Below are 17,743 nucleotides of genomic sequence, written 5' to 3'. Positions count from 1 at the left end.
AGACTTTGTGCAGTATATAACAACGCCGTGTCCACATGTCGTGTGGTGGTGGTGGCGGCGCACAGCACGAGTCCTCCTCCTGGACCGGGGCGCGCGTGGGCCCTACCTGCCACTTCCTGCGCGTGATGTAGCTGCGCATGCGCTCCTTGTTCAGCTGCTTGGGCTCCAAGCGCTCGGGGCTCGACTGCACCCAGGGGTGCTGCACGCACTGCTCGCAGGTCCAGCGCTTCCTGCGGGCGCGACGTCGCACGTTGCAAGGAGCGTTAGGGATTTCGATGTAATTACCACCGCGAGTTTATTACATCTGGTTCACGTGGAACGTCAACCCCTTGCCATGAAACAAAAATGCATCGCAACATTCCTACGGGCCGGGAAGGGATCTCGCCAGATTTGGCAAATATTTTATCGACAACGATGCTGCCTTCATCACCGGAGCAATAATTGCATCTCTCTTTTTTTCATCGTCATTAACAATCCACTCGTTTAACCAGGAAATCCTCACCGAGTCTCAAGACTTTTTTTAGGAGGGTCCTGCTAAGTTTTTTTAGTACGGGAAGGGAGATAAGGCGAAGTTTCTGCTGTGTGTAATCCCAGTGCAAGAATTCTGTCACCCTTGGGATGTGTGGGTCCGTGCCCAATTACATTGAAGGTTTATTTTTTAATAATAACTACTGCTTCCCTGTTGGTCATCATATTGGGCAACTGGACAAAAAGGCTAATGGCTTGGACAAAATCATTTAAAGTTGCTTTTGCACCATACCGTATGCCTCGTTTTAATTTGTACTTTTGCCAATCCGCATGTTCCTTTAAAACTTGACACTGCTTAATTTCCTCAATTGCCCGATGTTTCATATGATGAAGTTTTTCAGTTTTTGGTTGTCAGTCTTACAGGGATCACGATAATGAGCTCAGATGGGGGGAGGGGGGGTATGCAAACTGGGGAGAGGGGGTCTCACTTGACATCCTTCTCGATCATCTTGCCGATGAGGTCCTTGCAGTCTTCCGAGATGTCTGCGAACCCATCGTCGTCAAAATCCCAGTTGCAGCTCGTCACGTTCGCCATTGTCTCAACGTCGGTGTCGCCGGCCAAAGGGGAAATGCCACTCACCCTGCCAATGAGGAACATGGTCACGGAGAGACATGGGGGTACGGATAATACGGGGAGCACAGACAGAGAGACACGGAGACAAACACATGAGGGCATGGAGACAGAGGGGCGTACACACAAGGGGGATAAGGGGCATGGGGTGACCAGGCACATACATCGGTGAACAATGAATGATGGTGCGTGGGATGACTCAATTGTCATTACATATCAATACGGTCACGAGTGCTTTGATACGTGAGATTCCTCCTGTAGTAATCATTTACCAAACAGTTCAACGGAGATGCATTCAGCCAGTAAATGCATCTGGCATTTTTGTCCATATTCAACGTCTAAAATAACAAACTGCATTTTTCATTGCTACGACTATGACTACGAGACTTAAGGCTATTGATAGCTGACATAAAATGCACAATAATTACGAACGACATCACAGTTGTGCCCAACAAGGCGGCGTTAGCCAGGCACAAGCGAATGTCTCCCACGGGCACAAGCGCGTAACTCTGCGATGAGATCAGCCCGGACTAGGTTGGAACATTAACTGCGGCGTTTACTCACAGAATGTAGCAGATAACGCCGATGCTCCACATGTCCGTGACGAAGGTGACCGGCTCAAAGGCGATGACCTCTGGGGCCACAAACTCCGGGGTTCCAAACATGACCTTCAGGGGAACCCCCGGCTCTGCCAGTGGACAAAGCGAGGAACGGAAAACATCATCACAGAGCCGTCTCTGAGATGGCGTCGTGGTGGTCACCATGCGTGTGGTATTGTGGTCCCCCCGGCCTCCCCAATCGACAGGCGCGGTGAGGATGCAAGAGAATCGTAAACGCGGCCCCCCCCGGCTGGGCCGGATGGACGCTCGCGCGGAAGGGGCTCCCCCGTGGCGACCACGTTGAGCCACGCTGTGGACGGGCTGCAGAGGAGAACTCGTACTGCCTGCCTCCCCGTGTTCTGTCTCGTCCAATACACTGGCCAGACAGTAATGTCGTTCAATAATGTATGTATGTATGTATGGAGAACATCTTTAGCACCGTACGTAGCCACCGTGCTAATAAGAGGTGCGGAGAAACGAAGCAATTCGTTTTCAATCGAGATTTAAAAGTGCATAGCTCCAGTGGCTTCCTAATATCAGAAGGGAGAGCGTTCCAGATGGCCGCAGAAGTGCGTCTGAAAGTGCGTGATGCTTTGACCGCCTTTGAAATGACGGTTAAGAATCTGTTCTTACCACAAACGATTTTATGCATTATTTGAATAAGTACTACTAGAAAAAGTTTTGCCCAGAAAACATTAAAGTTCTCGGATGAGGACCAGTTTAAAGATCACAAAAAATATAATCGAACTGCGAGCCACGCGAGTATAGAGGTAGGCCACTATTCCGTGCTAAACTCCGTATTGGTGTATCACAAGCTAATGACGGGCTGGTCAACTGTTACGCGCCCGCCGCCGCCGCCGTCCCTTTGGCCGGCGGGCGAGACCCGCGGTCGTGTCCATGCACTCGGCGCAGTGCGAGCGCCCACTTACCGATGCGGCGTGCGAGGCCGAAGTCGATGATCTTGATGCGCGTGCCCGTGCGGTTCACGCACATGATGTTCTCGGGCTTGAGGTCGAGGTGCACGATATGCTGCCGGTGAATGAAGCCCACGCCATCCAGGATCTGCCGCATGTACTCGACGCACTCGCGCTCCGTCAGCTCAAAGTCGTCGTCGCTCACGCGCTCAAACAGCTCCCCGCCCGAGACGCTGCGGAACAACGCACAAAGGTGACGGCTCTGAGAGACGTTCGCAATCCTCCGTCGTCGTCATCATTCTCGTAATCATCCATCAAGGGCCTCTGCTCTCGATGGATGAAGGCCTCTCAAGCGGACCGCCATCTGGAAGTGTCTCGTGAAGCAACCATGAGTGGTTTCACTGCTCCCCGTTGTTGGGATGGCTACATATCCTCAACTCTTTGAGCTGGTGGTGTAAAAGACAAATAGGCCACAGTCAGGTCTTTTAAGCCAGAGGTCTGAAACCAGGCTGAGAGCTGTTGTACATGCAATGCTGCACACCCATGTGTGTGTTGGGAAATATATTTGTTTCCAGCGTACATACATATTTCTGTTCTCATGGGTTATTCCTGTCATCTATATATTAAAACATTTTCTGAGATCCTGGGTTCGAATCCAGGCAGCCACTTCACAACAAAAACCATCTGACCGAATGTAGGCTCTTAACCTCGATCTGGCTAAAATCCAGATCAAAGTCATAAAAAAGGTGGCATGATGGTTGCGTACAAAAGGGCACGTGGCAAATTGCAGTGCCCCTAGTGTGGGTAAAAGGTCACGTGCGGGGATCTCGGTCGCGCATCTTGCACAGGCCGCTAGCGGGCAGATTCACCGCTGCACTTCTCACTGTGAGAACGGCGAGTGGACACTCCATCTCATAATGTCATGGCAACAGCAAAAATTTAATAAATTTGGACAAAATAAAAACCAGTCATCTCGGATTGGTCAGCGTAGACCGTTTGCGTGCGCGCGCGTGCAGCTCTCACTACTCGAGCACGATGGTGATCTCGGTGGGCGCCTCGAAGGCGGCAAGGCACTGCACGATGCGCGGGTGGCGCAGGCTGTTCATGATGTCCACCTCGCGCCGCAGGTTCTCGCGCTCCTCGCGCCGGCGCGCGCGCGAGAACTTGCCGGCCCACTCCCGCCCGCTGCTCTTCTCCCGTAGGCGGAACACCTGCCCAAACTTGCCCCTGGGCTCACGGGCAGAGCACGCAAGGACACGACACACACAAACACCATACAACACACACACACACACAACAACAACACGTGCACACGTGGGCAGGTGAGGACAAGGACAAAGATCACCCGAAGAGCTTTTCGAGGACTGTTAGGGCACTTGTAGTTCGTGAGCGCCTTCAAAGGCGAGGACGTACAGAGACGCACGTGTGCACAGGGAGGCGCAGGTGCTCGTGTTGAAGCAGTCACAAGGTGGCAGCTCACCAACAGCACGGTTTGTGATGTTTTTCTATATCTCGGTGTGAAATTAAACCCCGCTTAAACAAGTTGGCATCTGAAGCCAATAAATGATAACGTTTTGACATGATATTTATAATTTCATTCCAAAAATATATTTCTTGTAAAAATAGTTTTTTCGAAAAAAAACAAATATTAATTAATTGGAGAGCGCACAGCTGCCTAACCAGGGCTTAATTTTGACTCAATATTTTCTGCGTCGCTGGGAGACCGCGAGGTGGCACGCGGCTGGTACCAACAGCCACATCGAGGCGTGTGCTGGACGTGGTATGCCACGAGCGGAATCATTCTCAGGGGTTACCGGACCCATGGACAGACCTGGCCGAAAACACAAGACGCGCAACTTTAAACACGTCTCGTGCACGGGACTGCTCCTGCCACGATCTCTCCACCAAACCGTTGACGACCACGCGGAGCTCTCGAGAAGAAGCGGCTGCGGCTCGGAGACATCGGCGTTTTGCCGACCGTACAATCGGTGCGCCAATTTCACGGCTGGTTGAGAATATAAATTAACGGGGGGGGGGGGGGGGGGGGGGCGGGGGTGGGGGCGGCTTATGCGGTCAAGGGTGCTGCTCGATTCCTCGCTGTGACACCCCCTCCGTGAAAGTGCCTCCACTGCTCGGCTCCAGGGTTACCGATTACCCACCAAGCCCACGTGCAAAGGCCACGGGCGGTTTTAATGCCAAGCAGCCTTTTGGCGCAACGAAAAAAAGAAATCAACTGGGCGAATGCAACCATTGTGAACGATATATTTATAATACTACTTTACGCCACTTACTGGACATGGATTATAACCTAGCAATATTTTGAGAAGATAAAGTGATTAATGTACAAATAGTCTCGTCAATAATGGTTGCACTGAAATGGTTGAATTGAGTTTCTGTAATAAGGACGAACACACAACGACCCAAGCACGTGTGTGTGTGGTAATTTCGTAACTGAAACGGTTTCACCAAAGGGGCATCTATAAATATAGATTAATATATATAGTTATACACGAGATATTTTTTTATTTTACACCCAAGGCTTAATGTCCCTCTCTCGAGCCCCTGGAAGCGAGGTTGCTTGGAGTGGAGATGACTGCACGGAATCGCTCGTGGGGCTCCGCTTTCGATGATAGCGAAACCTGGAGCAGACCCCCGCTCAACGCTCCACGCTCCTCGTTCCGCGCTCCACACTCCACGCTCCACGCTCCTCGTTCCGCGCTCCGCGCTCCTCGTTCCGCGCTCCACACTCCACACTCCACGCTCCACACTCCACGCTCCACACCCGTCGCTCAGTCTCAGCCTCGCCACGAGTCCACAAGGTTGCGCAATGGCGCGAAGACTCACGTGCCAAGTTTGTCCAATCTCTCAAACAGGTCCATGACCTTTTTGTCGGTTCTGACCACGACATCGTGGTGCTCCGGTTCGCTCTCCGCTTCATCTGCACACAAATGGAAAACAAAATCACTTTCAGGGCCGTGTGTGTGTGAGCGCGAGGCCACGTGCGGCAGTGCTTGGGGTTGCGATTCGACTCGATGCTTAAAAGATCGCGTGCCTTTGCCACCGCAACCTCTACATTCAATCGTCCACTGTATCTCTCTCCCCGCCTGTCCCCTTGCACTACAGCTCACAGTGGAACTCTCCACAGTAGTGCGACCCACAGCCTCCTCCTCTACACCAACAAAGAGGACTGGCACTGCCCGGCATATTCCTAAAGGCCCCCAACAACTCTCTCCTGGCTTGAGCGACACCCAGCTTGGCTCTGCATTTCAGAGTCACGGTAATTGATGTCTGTGTGATGTTGTGCCCGTTAAAGATTGCATTGTGTTATTCTTGTTTTTGTAACGAAGATGCTCACCGTTCAATGGTCCTTCTGCCGAGGTTCACGAAAGCGTGAGCATGCGAGAGACACACAACACGCCGGCAAGAAGTACCGATCATCCAAAATTCGCATCCAAAAATAAGCGAGCATGCTCTTATGTAGACCAGTGCACGTAGCTCAAAAAGCTGGACCTAAAATTTCCTATTTGCATTTTGACATTTTACATGAAAACTCGAAGCACACCTTTGGGCCGCATTAAATCGACAAATCACCACGCAAGGCACTTGGCATGCGCGTGTTAACGTCGGCGTGGCAACGGGTGCAAGAGTGCGGTGCCGCCTCACCCGCGTTCCCGACCGTGACGAGCTGCGACTCTGGTCCCGCGTCGCCGAGGCCGTGCGCGTTGCGAGCGCGAACCCGGAACCTCCAGCCGCTGCCGGACTCGAGCGAGTCCAGCGTGAGGGAGGTGCTGGCGCAGGACCCGCTCAGCTCCGTCCACGCGCCATCGCCGTCTTGGGCATCGCACCGCTGGCCCTCGACGACGTACGCCTCCACGGCGCTGCCTCCGTCATCGGCCGGGCCCGACCAGGAGAGCGCAAGCGACCCGTCTTTCCGCGGGGACACCTGGGGGCAGCCCCTCGGAGGCTCCGGTCGATCTGCGTGCACCATCGGGCGAGCGTCCGCCGCACGGCCGGTGAATCGTTTTTGAGATGGCACCCCCCCCCCGCTCCCCAATCCCCCGCTGTGCTCGCGGAGTTCCCGTGAGATTAATCGCCCCAAGCGTTTGCCTAAAAAAAGTCCAATCTCGCCTGCATGCGCGGTCAATGGCGGTGCATTTGCGGCGAAGGGAGAGCGGGACAGCTGCCGGCTGGGTTCGTGCGTTGCGTGGTGGAAATGCGCGTGCACCAAATGCCTTAATCCATTTATAATACAGCACGAAACTCCAGCCAGAGCCCATAAACGCCCCGTTACAAACCCGTGAGTCACACACAGTGTCTATTAAAAACACTCCTGCCGACTCCAAAGTCATTATTAATGGGAGAGGTTTACTAAATATTGACAGCGGAATCCACCCACGGTGATTTACGGAGAAGGAATGAAAATCTATCCGGCTGCCAGTGCACCCGGTGATGCCATGAACACTCTGCCCCCCCTCCCGCCACCACCTCCCGGGTTAGCCCGTCGCCCCCCCAGGGCCTCCTCACCCAGCACGGTGATGTTGCAGGGCACGGTGGTGCTGCCGTGGGCGTTGGAGACGCTGAGGCTGTAGCAGCCCGAGTCCTCGCGCCGCGCGGGCGCGATGGAGAGAGCGGCGCTCCCCTCGTCCGTCGCCAGCCTCACCCTCGCACCTTCCTCCACCTGCGCGAACACACCAACCGTATTCGCTATAAACAATGGCCGAGATCAAGACCTACCCCCCATACCTTCTAGCCATCTGCACCACCGACATAATGTCGTCGCTCCGATTTATGGCGGAGGTGCTCTCGGGCGCATTTCCCTCCATCGGCTGCCACTCCGCCGAGAGTCTCGACCACCGCCCACCTAACCCTGACCTGGTTCATCACAATACAAACGTGACGCGTGTAATTTAGGAGGTGGCCTTGTTGGCTTGGAGGTCACCATTACCGAGCTGGCACTAAGGAGCCTGGGTTCAACATCCAGGTAGCTGCCCGTGGACACGCCAAGTCCAGCCCGGCAGACTGTCGTGCGACAAACGTCACCCTCAGCGGCAGGGCAGGTACAAGAGTGCTACTCCCCTACCGTAGGACTCAGTGGCTACCAAATGAAGGATCTCGGAGGTGGCTCTGTGGTGTCCACTTGCACGAGCCGTTTTCTAATGTGCAGGGTCGGGCTGCCGTTGCAAGACATCCAACCGGATTCTCGGTTTAACGGATTGGAAGGGAGGGAAAATCGTCCTATCACGCGTGTCGCAGGGCTTCTAATTAAAAAGGGATCATCTATCGTTGACGAACCACGAGTAGCAGTTTTTCAACATTGTGTCTGAATCCTGGGGGGTTAAGCAAGAGGAAAAGTATTTGCCAAAAACAACGAAAATGAGGGATCTTCAACACGGTTATAAATAAAGATTTACGGCCCCTTATTAAAATAACGGATCGTCTTTCCTCCCCCATGGCTAACATGCAATATACATCAGTGGCATAATTCCCTCAGCCTGGATTCGCACAGTTATATTTACATCTACTTAGCATGTACAAAAAGCAAGCTGATAATAATGATTGGGGAAAGGAAAAGTTAGGTTTTTATGGACGTGTTAATGGGAAAACAAGAGACGAGATGTGCAGATCTTTTGGCCGAGAACATTCGAGGTACCACGAGAAGCCGGATGGGAAGACGGCGAATTAAGTTTCATCAGGAATCCCCTCCATGCTTCCAAACAGAACCCGGAAAGGTGGAGGGACATCATAAACGCCGATACGCCACTTGTGCCACATTTGATTTTACGAGTTTTTCTTTGCCCTCTTGCTCCCCCCCCCATTAAAATTTTCACCTCCTAGACGTGGTGTTCTCACCGAGATGGCGCCCTCGCCCCGCTCCTCCTCAGGGCCCCCGCCCTTCTCTATATAGGGCTCAGTTGCGTCGGAACGGTTCTTCGCGGTCTTCGATTCACGGCTTTGCGAGCTGCTCAACGGGCTGAAAACGGGGCTCCCGTTTTGTTGAAATGAATAAAGCTAACAAAAAAACTTTTCACAAGCAAAGTGAACGCTCAGATGCAACTGGGAGTGTCGGATGCAGAGGTCTTGGGTAAATGGACGTATTGGCGGTACACTGGTGCAGCAAAAGTCCGAAATCTAAGTTTAATAAACAAATCTGTTTATCAGTCTTTAATCGACCCTGTCGCCAAGTTTGACGCGATTCGAAGATGTTATTCAGTCGACTGAGACTTGCTAAACAATGTCAATATTGACTGCGGATTTGAGTCCGTTGAATCTAGGAAACGTGCGACCAAGTCTAGGGCACGAGGAGTCAAATCTGCCTTTGCAACACGGAGCAGCCAATCGTCATCAGGCTGGGTGCTGCCGTACGGCAACAGACGGTGAAGCTTCTTCGTGTTCATACCACTCGTTGTAACGTTGGTCTTCCGACTGCTTCGACATCACGAAAAATTGATTTTGATGCACCACCACCACCACTGGTCCACAAGATTTTTTGACCGGAGTTGCAAATCGCGGGAAAATAATTAATTATTGCGAAAAATGTGTTGTGTTTTTATACCACGCACCACCGGTGCACCGCCAATACGTAAAAAAATCGCGGACAGTCGGGTGGGTCAAAGGCCATGATCGCGAACAACAACTTTGAGAGGGTACGTGGTGTACTCACACAGAGTCCACCTCATGTGAACAGTTCACAACTGTGAGCTCGTGTTTTATGTCCACGTGTCGGGACATTGTATACAAACGAGTCGCGTGAATATTTAAACGCAACACCCAGTGAAAAGGTTTAAAAAGCAGTTTTCCTGCTCAGTAATGTGACTTCCGTTTTGGTTTCTGCCATGGTGGTGATGTATTTAAAATGGATGAAATCTGTACCCAAAAGAAACTGTTGAGATAAATAATCCTACATATTGCATTGGCGTAATAAAAATAAGCGGGCTCGTGTATGAGACTGATGACCGAGTGGCAGCTAACAGAGGCATCATGCCTACCGTGGAGATGGAGTGATAAAATCAGGTCAACATCAAATGTGGATGAGCCACGTGGGATGAGGCAGTGAGATGAGACGTGTGGAGGTGAGGGATCGTGTAAGGTGAGGGGTGGCGCAGCTATCGAGTGTACAGGCAGTGCAACTGCACCAGGGGTCACGGGGTCAACCACACTGCGCCACTGGAGAGGAATGTGTGGCGAGCATGGGGTGAGCGATCGTGGCATGGGTGAGCGATCGTGGTGATGGTGGGGCGAGGGTGACGCACGGCGGCCTTGCTCCTCAGCCAGTGGACGGTGAAGGGGCCGTGGCCGCTCAGGCAGAACGTCGCCGTGACGCAGTTCCCGGCGCTCACAGTCACCTGATGGGGGCCCTGGAGCTCCGGGGGGCCTGGGGCACCGCACATGCCAGAACATCACATGGTCACACCACCGTATCGTCGCACCACCACTCAAAAACACATGACGTAAACAAGCCGACACAACAAGCGGCGAAAATTTACCAAAAAAAATCGCCTTAAACATCTTCATCCGCATCACATCATCACGGCCACATCGCCACCACCCACAAGCTATTACCACCACATCGCCGGGCACTTAGAGTGCCTCAGAGCAGCACTGCCTCACCATCCTGATCCATTTAACGTTTGCACAGCAGTTCACGATTTGTTTTCGCTCATTTAAAAAATATATTGATTTGACGACACGAGCCGCGAGCCTCAAACCTGATCCGACCGGGGTGGGGTGGGGGGGGTCAGGCGCAGCGTGCAACACCGGGGGGGGGGGGGGCATGCACGCGCAGCACGGACCGATAGAGCCATCTCTATAATGGCCATATTGTACGACTATGATAAACCGTACAGGAGATTGTCTTTAGAGCAACGTGTGCGTTTGCTGCCAGCTCCGTGGAGACATCAGTTAGTGATCCCTTCTTCCAGTTTGTCGCACCAGCCTATCCCCCCCGGTGGTGATGGGGGGGTGGTTCTTAATCCTGGATGGGCTGAGCTGGGCACGGCCTCCATCGCACTGAGAAAGTGATGCACATGGACGAATTTTCATGGTTGGGTGACACACACATGGACGAAGACAAATATTTCCCGCAGCCTTCAAAAGAATGATGAGGCAAGTGCTGTTAGTGATGGGCACGGCACACGAAGGGGGTGGTTGGCCAAAACCGCACCCGCCCGCCTTTGTCTCCCCAGTGGCGATGTGTACACACCACACTAAGCCAAGTTGACCAATGGGAGGCCCGTGACAGATTTCAGATAACCATCACTGGTGTTGGATGCGAGCAGGAATTGAACTCGGTTGCCGGGTTCGTAGAGCAGCACACTAACCGCTCCACCTCTGCTTTCCACACCTGAACTACACACACACACAGAGTGAGACGCATACAAACTCACATGCGCACACACAGACAAAGAACCCCCGTATAGCCTTAACAGACTGTAGGGGCAAGTGCTGTTAGAGAGCACCTATGAAGGCCAGAACGGTAAACGAGGGGGTGGGTGGCCAGCACCATGCCCGACACACACAGACACACACAGACACACCAGACACACCAGACACACGGCACACCGGGCGGGCTGTGCCGGAGCTCGTGAACACCGGATTCGCTCGGCTTGAGTGACCACGGCATGCGCGCGATTCCGAACGTGATCCGGGCACGATTATAAATACCACGTTCCCCTGAATTATCGCCAGGTGCCGATCTTTACGACGCCAAATCCTGCGGCCAATTCAAGGCGCAGTGATCATTTGACACCCGTTGCCCTTGTAGGGGGATGGAGGATATTGCAGTGGAGTAGAGGATGAGGGCTTGCGAATTAATGAGAGACGTTAGAGAAGGGACGCGTCTTCTCTTGTCAATTACATCAATAGCGCAGTAATGCGACGCTGGACCAAGCACCGCCTAACCACCTTCCCCACCTCCTGTGACCGAGTGGAGCGACACAGGTCCATGAATGAAACGGACGCAATGATTCACAGTTTCTCACACACCAAGAAGACAAAGATCCCTCGTATAGCCTTAACAGACTGTTGGGACAAGTGCTGTTAGCGAGCACCTATGAAGGCATGCGGCCTGGCTGTTATCCACATTTGCATCACAAACCATCGTTCGCGCACACACTTGGAGACCGGGCCCGGGCTTCGTCCCACAGACCGATTCTCAATCCTCGACGGCTGAAGAAGCAACGACAGAGGCGATGAGTCATGACCTCGCGCCTCCTTTAGGCCGCCCCCCACCCCCCTCTCCTCCTCGGCGGCCGATGCGAATACCGGCAGAATGTAGTTGACCGCCGAACGTCGACTTGACGGCCGTTGTTTGTTGATGTTGTTATTGTGGGGTGCTTGGTCGTCCAGCACTCTAAGATTTTTCCACGGCTGCGTTTTGGAAATGCGACTCCCCACCAAATATTTGCACCGAGTAACCGGCAGCTACGGACGATGGTTGCAAGTTTAGATTGGAGCGCTGGTGAAGGGGAGTTCTATTTTAAGGTGTTCAGCATCGGCCCATCGAGTTACGTCGGTTCCGAAGTGCACGACGGACTTGGCAGGAGAGTCGCGCACGTGCGAATCGGCGTGGTTCGATAATCGGCGCGACCATCCATGGCGATGGTTCAAGTTGAGACTCAACAGGTTGAAATCAAACCGCAAAGCACCGATCTCAACGATTCTCTCCGTGTGCGCACGCCATTGTTCCTCTTGTTTGAAAGTGCCTTGCGACACGGCCACACATCAATTGTGTACATCCTCGTCGCAGCTTACTGCTGCCATTGCATTGGGGCACTGCGGTGGCGAGATGTTTACTGCCTCGCCTGGTATACAGCAGGTCGTGGGTTCGATCCCGACACTGGATGATGATGCCTGTATATCTGGAATTTGCATGTTTTCACCGTGGTCACGTAAATTTTTCTGCGGGTCCTCCAGTTTTTCCCCTCCACATTTAGAATCGACATGCATTTAGAGTGTTTGGCTGCTATACATTTCTACCTGATATGCCACTTCGTTGAGTTATCTTTGTGGCCTGGTTGCTTCTGACAAAGAGCTATAGAGCTCATTGTGGCCTTACCTGGTAAGAGAAAAAAAGATCGCAATTGAATGAGGGAGAGAGATGAGAAGAGCAAAATGGGACAATTTTTTGCCAATATCAAAGTATGAATAAATAAGAGTAGGTTTTACCCTTTCTGGAACTAAAACTGGTTTCAACACCGAATAAAAAACACAAGTGTGTCTGGTTAATGCAGAGAGAATTCCTTGCAAAAAAATCCTATTTGGTCTACGAACATCTTACCACCTGTTTTATTGCCAGAAAGGGAAAAACCTATTTTTGTTTTTTCATAGATGAGAAGAGCGTTTGTCTGTGGCACAAGCATCGTAACAACGCGGCTGGGGAGACGCAGACAAGACGCATACTGTCAACCCATCCGGTTTACCCCGTATTCATGTACAGGGAAGTTTAGTTTAGCGCCACACGGTGTACAGCCGTTTCAATACGGGCAACAAAAGTGTCTATTTGTTTGTCTTTCTCCCTTGTGATGGGTCTCTGTAGGATGAACGTTGAGATTTATAAGGGCACGGGGTGGCCAATACGGTCTGAATAGGTCTGTACTAAGGTAGGGCACCGATAAGGAGTTGACAGGTATGGATACGTCATTAGCGGCGATGGATCGGCACCTGCGTCGCGAGGCGCCGCCTCGTTCTCCTCCCGTGCGCTTCTCCTCCCACCGTCGCCTTCGCCGTCCCCCGGGGCCGCCACCTCGTCCCCATTCCCCAGCGGCGCGGCGACGTTCACGGGGTCTGAAAAGGCGGCATCTTTCTCTTCCTCGGAGCTCTCCCGGCTGCTGCCGTCACCCACGGCCAAGGCCACGGTGGCCGGCGGCACCGAGAAGACGCACGGGGGGACGGCGTCGCCAACGTCGCCAACGTCGCCAACGTCGCCAACGTCGCCAACGTCGCCAACGTCGGCAGCATCGTCGCCGGTCTCGACCGCGTTTGCGGTGCCGGCATCGCAGGTGGCATCGACGGCTTCGCTGGAGCGGGCGCCGCAGACAATGTTGGCGGCGGCAGCGGCCACGCTGGCATCTGCGTTCTCGACGGTGCCGCCGAGGCTGGCGGTGTCCGTGGCATTGGAGGTCTCAACGAGCTGAGCGGAGCTGGAGGGGACAGAGTCGTCCATTTCGTCCGAATCGGTTCGTGGGGTTGCGGTGGCAAGTCCCTCCCAAGCCTCGACCGGATCAACGTGCACCCCACCCTGGTCCCGCGCCTCCTCCACCTCCTCCTCTTCCTCCTCAGCATCGTGTCTGGCCACGTCAACTCCCGGGCGCTGGGGAGCGGCGTCACTCAAGCGCTCATCCTGCAGAGAACGATTTTGTTGCAGGGACGCTTCCTGGTCGCTGCCCGGCATCCCCTCCGAGTCAAAACCTCCGAGCGTGACCCCTCCGTGGACTTTGAGCTGCGGGCTGGGGGCACCGCATTCTTGCCCCGGAGCCGGCACTTGAGCGGAGTCAGGCGCCTCCGAGTCCGTCGGCCGCACGTGGCCGTTCATCAGTGGCACGTGGGGCCGCTCGCCCTCCTCCGGCATCACAACCCTGCTGTGCTCCGAGCCGCCTGCATCTTCTTCCTCCTCCTTATCGTTGAGCTCCGGGCTGGGCTCACTGTGGACGCTGGAGCTCTGAGAATCGCGTCGCTCCTCCAGCTGAGGCTCATGGGAAGACGCTTCCATCCTTGGGAGGGAACAAACAAAGCTCGTGTTTAGTCTCCTGTTTGGTCTGCACTCGTGAGAAAAAGCCGAAATTTAAATAGCACTTCCATTTTTGAGTGCTGTGCCGCGACCGGAAAGCAGGAATCAAAACATGGAAAGCAGATAAAGACTTGTTTTAATGTATTCTATGACTGCACACGCTTGCCTATTAATTGAACTAAAAAAAAACGGGAGGGCATTTTTGGTATTTTGAGCAATGAACACGAAAGCCACGCGCGTGCACAAACACGGTCGTGACTCCAGGGTCCGAAGCCAAACCCTGCAGCTACAGGCTCACAGATCCACAGCCGTTGCCGCCCGTTTCCCACCTGCGCACACTCGTGGCTGATAAACGTGTCGCGGGAAGATGACAACGACCACCACGGGGACGACACAAAAACCACCAGCACCGCGAGGACACGGAGCGCTCTTACCGCTCGACGCTGCCGGCGCCAATTACGGCAGAGGAGCCGGTTCCTCCGTCCATGCCCGTGTCACTTGCGACAGAGCGGTGCGCCGGCAAGAACTCCGTTTTCCCGCGCGCGCTGCGTGTGGCGAGTTCGGCGAGGAGAGGTGCGGGCGAGACTGTGTCACCGTTCCGTTGGCGCTCCGTCCTTTCAAGTCGCCACGGGGCGGCAGGGGGCGGGGACGTCTCAGAGGCGCCACCTCCACCACCACCTGCTCGCAGACAGGGCGGCCCGGGGAGAGAGAGGTCACGTTACCTGTAATTGAGGTAACCTTGCTGTGTCAACAGCAGGGGAGCAGGACAATGGGGGAGCCGAGCCTCGGTCACGTCCTAATGCCAACACAGGAGGCGGCGTGCGAGCGTGCGAGCCCACCACGACACGCGACAGATGTAAACGATCTTAAAATACACGCGGTGGGAACCTCTGGGGGAACGCGCTACCCATCATTAGCGCGTCCGTCACACGGCGATCTTGCGAGGCTTTGGTGCCGATACATTACCGCGCATCGCGCGACCAAGCCAACTTCGCGCCAACCGTCACGGCGCAGCGTGCGTCCGATCGTCCGAGCCTACGCGAGTCTTTTCCTTGACGGAACACGCGGCGGGGGCCTCCTCCTACCGCCAGCTCTGTAACATCATCGCCCCTTGATGATGCGGCACCTTCCACACGGCGGGGTGACGACGTCGAGTGTGGATTACACCGCACGACAATGACGTCCGCACGGGTAACCTGCCCTGCCGCGTAATCCATCCGCACGTGCACCCTCTCGGCGGCGATGATATCGGCGACGATATTGTCGCCGCTGCTCCGCTGGGCCGGCTCGCGCCCTCATCACAAAAGCCGCAGCACGGCATCTCCCTCCGCCATCCCTCACGGATGCCACCTTCCCACAGGCGAGCAAAGACGAAGATCCCCCGTATAGCCTTAGCAGACTGTTGGGGCAAGTACTGTTTGAAAGCACCTAAGAAAACCCGGCCACCTTTCTCTCCCAAGTGGCGATGTTTACACACTGCACCAGTTACTAATTTAAGGCCGAGTCGACCTACGCAAGGCCCAGGTACGGTTCAGATAATCGTCAACAATGTTGGCCGTGAGCGGGAATCGAACTCGGGTCGTTGGTTTCGTAGCACAGCGCGCCGACCGCCGCACTATGGCTCCCCACAGACACACAGGCGCACACACACACAAAGATCCCCCATATAGCCTTAGCAGACTGTAGGGGCAAGTGCTGTTAGCGAGCACCTATGAAGGCTGCAACGGTACACGAGGGGGTGGGTGGCCAGCACCACGCCCGACCGCCTTTGTCTCCCTAGTGGCGATGTTTACACACCACACCAGGTACTCATTTGAGGCTGAGTCAACCTAGGGGAGGCCCAGGACCGGTTCAGATAATCGTCACTGGTGTTGGCCGTGAGCGGGAATCGAACCCGGGTCGCCAGGTTCATAGCGCAGCGCGCTACCCGCTACACTACCGCTCCCCACACACACATTCACACACACGCACATTCACACAACGGCCTGCTTGGGGAAGGCTCCCAAAAATAAGTTTTCAAAATCGAAATATTATTACCAAAAAAAGTAGTGCAGCTGAAAGAGTAAATTAAACCTGCCCAGTACGAGGGCACACGTGTAAATCAGCCGGGCTGCAGACGCCGGCACGGAGGCTCCGGTTCCACTGCCCTCCAGGTACCGCCTGGTTTGTGTCGAGCAAATGTTTACCTGCGACTCTTTTGTCATCCATTCTTTCCCTCGTTATGCTTTGTGTGTGCGCGCGCGTGTGAATACGCATGTGGGTGCATTGTGTTTGTGTGCATAATAGGGCCCGGGTGTGGTGCTGGCCACACCACCCTCTCGTGCCCCACAAGCAGCTCTTATTAGGTGCTCGCTAACAACACTTGTCCCAACCGCCTGTCAAAGGCTACACATTACATTTTTGCCTCTGTGTATATCCGGGCATGTGTGTACAAGCAGGTGTGTGCATGTAAGCGTCTGTGTACATGCACACACACTTACATACAATTCACGTGGCCTCAGAGTGCCTCAAAAAGTGCACTTGGCCTGACACAGGCGCCGTGGTGACGTCACCATCACTTAGTGGTGAATGGCGGGTATTGGTGCACAGGCGTGTGGCACATAGTATAGCGGTTAGCTGGAGCGGCAGTGTATTGGTGTAAAAACATCGCCGCTGGGGAGACAAATGCGGCCGAGCGTGGTGCTGGTCACCCACCCCCTCGTGTGCCGAGCCGGCATTTGCCCCAACAGTTTGTTAAGGCTATACGGGGGATCTTTGTCTTTGTACCCACTAGCAACGTGCATGTGTGTTCCCGTTTGCGTGCATGCGTGCGTGCGGTCTATCACTGCCGGGCAGGCTCGGTGTGCGACTGCACGCTTGGAGTAGCACCACGGAGATGAAAGTCTGCAAGCAAGATTCTCAAACAACACCCTTTTGTGCCCTATATAAAGAACGAAACAAATACGTCCCCAAAATTAGAACCCTCCGAGTCGCTGCCCTGCAGCCCGCGCGAGCGAGCCGAGCGCAAGGGTGCCCGAGAGGTTGGGGGGTGGCAGAGGGGAAGAGGTGGGGGCAGACATTCATTCCAGTCAATTCCAGTGGGTCGGTAAACAAGGACACCGACCCCAGGGGAAGCAGAGGCCCCCCCCACGGCCGTGTCTGGCATCAATCTCCGGCAGGGGGTGGGTGGCGTTGGGGGTTTGGGAGACGGAGCTGTCACACGCTTGGTCGCCACCGCACGCGGCCGCCCACGGCCAAACAAGAGCCACGGTTTCATTCGGCAACGAATCGTCTGCTGCGGCTTAATCGGCGTCCGTTTATCACCCGGCGCTTCCTCCCGATTTCTTCCCGTGCCGCGACCGAACAAGAAAAATTGCGTGTTTTTTGTTTGCTGCGCACTCGTTCTCGTGGCGACCAATAGCCCGAT

At 54.3% G+C, this 17,743-nt stretch overlaps 1 protein-coding gene across 4 annotated transcripts in view; it reads right to left on the bottom strand.

Annotated features, from left to right (window-relative positions):
* LOC144720820 (uncharacterized) overlaps positions 1 to 17,743 on the bottom strand; it is a 48,630-nt gene that overhangs the window by 2,399 nt on the left and 28,488 nt on the right. For 3 of the 4 annotated variants that reach the window (XM_078597887.1, XM_078597890.1, XM_078597889.1), the window contains exons 7-18: positions 14,772 to 15,015; positions 13,272 to 14,320; positions 9,863 to 9,984; positions 7,137 to 7,290; positions 6,276 to 6,587; positions 5,968 to 5,982; positions 5,457 to 5,550; positions 3,636 to 3,839; positions 2,628 to 2,845; positions 1,664 to 1,787; positions 957 to 1,109; positions 107 to 230 (exon numbers count right to left, since the gene is read on the bottom strand). In XM_078597887.1, the coding sequence (XP_078454013.1) occupies positions 107 to 230; positions 957 to 1,109; positions 1,664 to 1,787; positions 2,628 to 2,845; positions 3,636 to 3,839; positions 5,457 to 5,550; positions 5,968 to 5,982; positions 6,276 to 6,587; positions 7,137 to 7,290; positions 9,863 to 9,984; positions 13,272 to 14,320; positions 14,772 to 15,015 (2,813 nt within the window). The remainder of the gene's footprint in view (positions 1 to 106; positions 231 to 956; positions 1,110 to 1,663; positions 1,788 to 2,627; positions 2,846 to 3,635; positions 3,840 to 5,456; positions 5,551 to 5,967; positions 5,983 to 6,275; positions 6,588 to 7,136; positions 7,291 to 9,862; positions 9,985 to 13,271; positions 14,321 to 14,771; positions 15,016 to 17,743) is intronic. The other variant, XM_078597888.1, reaches the window with a different exon arrangement.

Source organism: Lampetra planeri, chromosome 10, assembly GCF_965212315.1.
Source record: "Lampetra planeri chromosome 10, kcLamPlan1.2.h2, whole genome shotgun sequence".
NCBI classification, from domain to species: domain Eukaryota; kingdom Metazoa; phylum Chordata; class Hyperoartia; order Petromyzontiformes; family Petromyzontidae; genus Lampetra; species Lampetra planeri.
This window is presented reverse-complemented; position numbering and strand designations above follow the sequence as displayed.